At 61.1% G+C, this 1,753-nt stretch overlaps 1 protein-coding gene across 1 annotated transcript in view; it reads right to left on the bottom strand.

The window, feature by feature from the left end:
* The window catches only part of PCDH12 (protocadherin 12), a gene marked incomplete at its 3' end in the record, with an annotated part of 4,930 nt that overhangs the window by 2,283 nt on the left and 894 nt on the right, over positions 1-1,753 (bottom strand). The window contains exon 3 of the mRNA XM_010136076.1: positions 58-1,710. Within this exon, the coding sequence (XP_010134378.1) occupies positions 58-1,710 (1,653 nt within the window). The remainder of the gene's footprint in view (positions 1-57; positions 1,711-1,753) is intronic.

Below are 1,753 nucleotides of genomic sequence, written 5' to 3'. Positions count from 1 at the left end.
GGGAGGTTCCGCCTCCCGGGGCCGGCCAGGGATCAGCGGGACGAGGTGGATGTCGGCCTTCTGGTTCTGCCGGTGCGGCTTCTTGAGGTGCTGCTGCCTGCGGGCATCCTCTGCCTCCCTGCAGTTGTAGGCCATGCCGTCCTTCTTCTCCTTCTTCCGCAAAGACAGGGTTAAAGCCAAGAGGAGGAGGCACCCGCCCAGGAGAGCAGCCAGGCAGATAATGACCACCACAGACGCGCTCAGCCACCCAGGATCCTGGGCTGAGATTTTGGAGAACGCCCTGTGATGCCGGAAAACTAAGCGGACCCGGGCCAGGGTGTGCAGGGGGATGTCCCCCTCATCGCTAACCCGCACCACCATCTCCCGCTCGCTGCCAGCGAGGCTGCTGGTGTTGCTGGCGTTGAGGAAGACCTGTCCCAAGAGAGGGTCCAGGATGAAGAGCCCGGTGTCATCCCCCCCCACCAGATCATACCGGAGAGCCCCGTTGATCCCAGAGTCCACATCCCTGGCCGCAATGGTGAAGAGGAAGGGAGCGCCAGCACACGACACAAGTGTCAGGTTGGTCACTGCTGCAGTCCCTTGGGTGCTCCCGTTCCCAGGGGCCACCCAGAAGCACCCTGTCTCCACATTGACCAGGACAGAGAGCGTGGCCACACCTTCCACCAGCGCCGGCGTGGTGATGACGGGCGCATTATCATTCCGGTCAAGCACAGCCAGCTTAATGGAGACGTTGGACGCCAGCTTGGGGTGACCACCATCCTCTGCGGCCACCAGGAACTCCAGGCTCCTCACTTGCTCATAATCGAAAGCTTGGAGGGCAAAAACATCCCCAGAGGTGGGGTCGATTGAGACCAGACCCAAAGCAGAGGAGTCCGGGATGCTGTAGGTGACTTTCCCGTTGAAACCCAGGTCAGGGTCGGTGGCACGGACGGTGAGCAAGAAGGCAGGTGCCTCACTGTTCTCAGCAACAGCGACCTCGTAGGTGGCCTTCTCAAAGGAGGGGGCGTTGTCGTTGACATCGCTGATGCAAATAGTGAGGTGCTTCAGCACGGCCAAGGAGAGGTCACCCTGGTCCCGCACCACCAGGGTCAGGTTGTACTCGGCACGCAGCTCCCTGTCCAGAGCGGCGTTGGTCATCAGCACGTAGCTGTGGCTGTTGGTCCTCTTCAGTCTGAAGTGCTCGTACCCTTGGCTGAGGGAGCAATGCACTTGCCCGTTGCTTCCCGAGTCCGGGTCACTGGCTGTCACCAGGGCCACAAAGCTGTCCTTGGGGAGGGCCTCAGAGAGCACGGGCACCCGCGCGGCCCAGGTGACGTGGACATCGGGAGCGTTGTCGTTGACATCCAGGACTTTGACCAGGATCTTGCAGTGTGCTGGGATGGGGTTGGCACCCAGGTCCCGGGCTTGCACATCCAGCTCATAGGCGTGCGTTTCCTCGTAGTCCAGCGGGTGCACCAGGATGATGCTGCCCGTGCGGGTGTCGATGCTGAAAGCGCCCAGCACCTCCGGGGGTGCGTGCTTGCTCAGGCTGTACTCGATCTCCCCGTTGGGACCCTGGTCGGGGTCAGTGGCGGTGACCGTCACAAGCAGGGTCCCAGGCAGAGCGTCCTCTCGAACCTCAACCGTCAAAGAGCTCTCTGCAAAGACGGGGCTGTTATCATTGGAGTCAAGGACAATGACTTTAATTAAAGCAGTACCTGATTTTGGTGGCTCCCCATGATCAGTGGCCGTCAGGACGAGATTGAAGGAGGAG

Source organism: Buceros rhinoceros, unplaced genomic scaffold, assembly GCF_000710305.1.
Source record: "Buceros rhinoceros silvestris isolate BGI_N320 unplaced genomic scaffold, ASM71030v1 scaffold30625, whole genome shotgun sequence".
In the NCBI taxonomy this organism is placed as follows: Eukaryota; Metazoa; Chordata; class Aves; order Bucerotiformes; family Bucerotidae; genus Buceros; species Buceros rhinoceros.
This window is presented reverse-complemented; position numbering and strand designations above follow the sequence as displayed.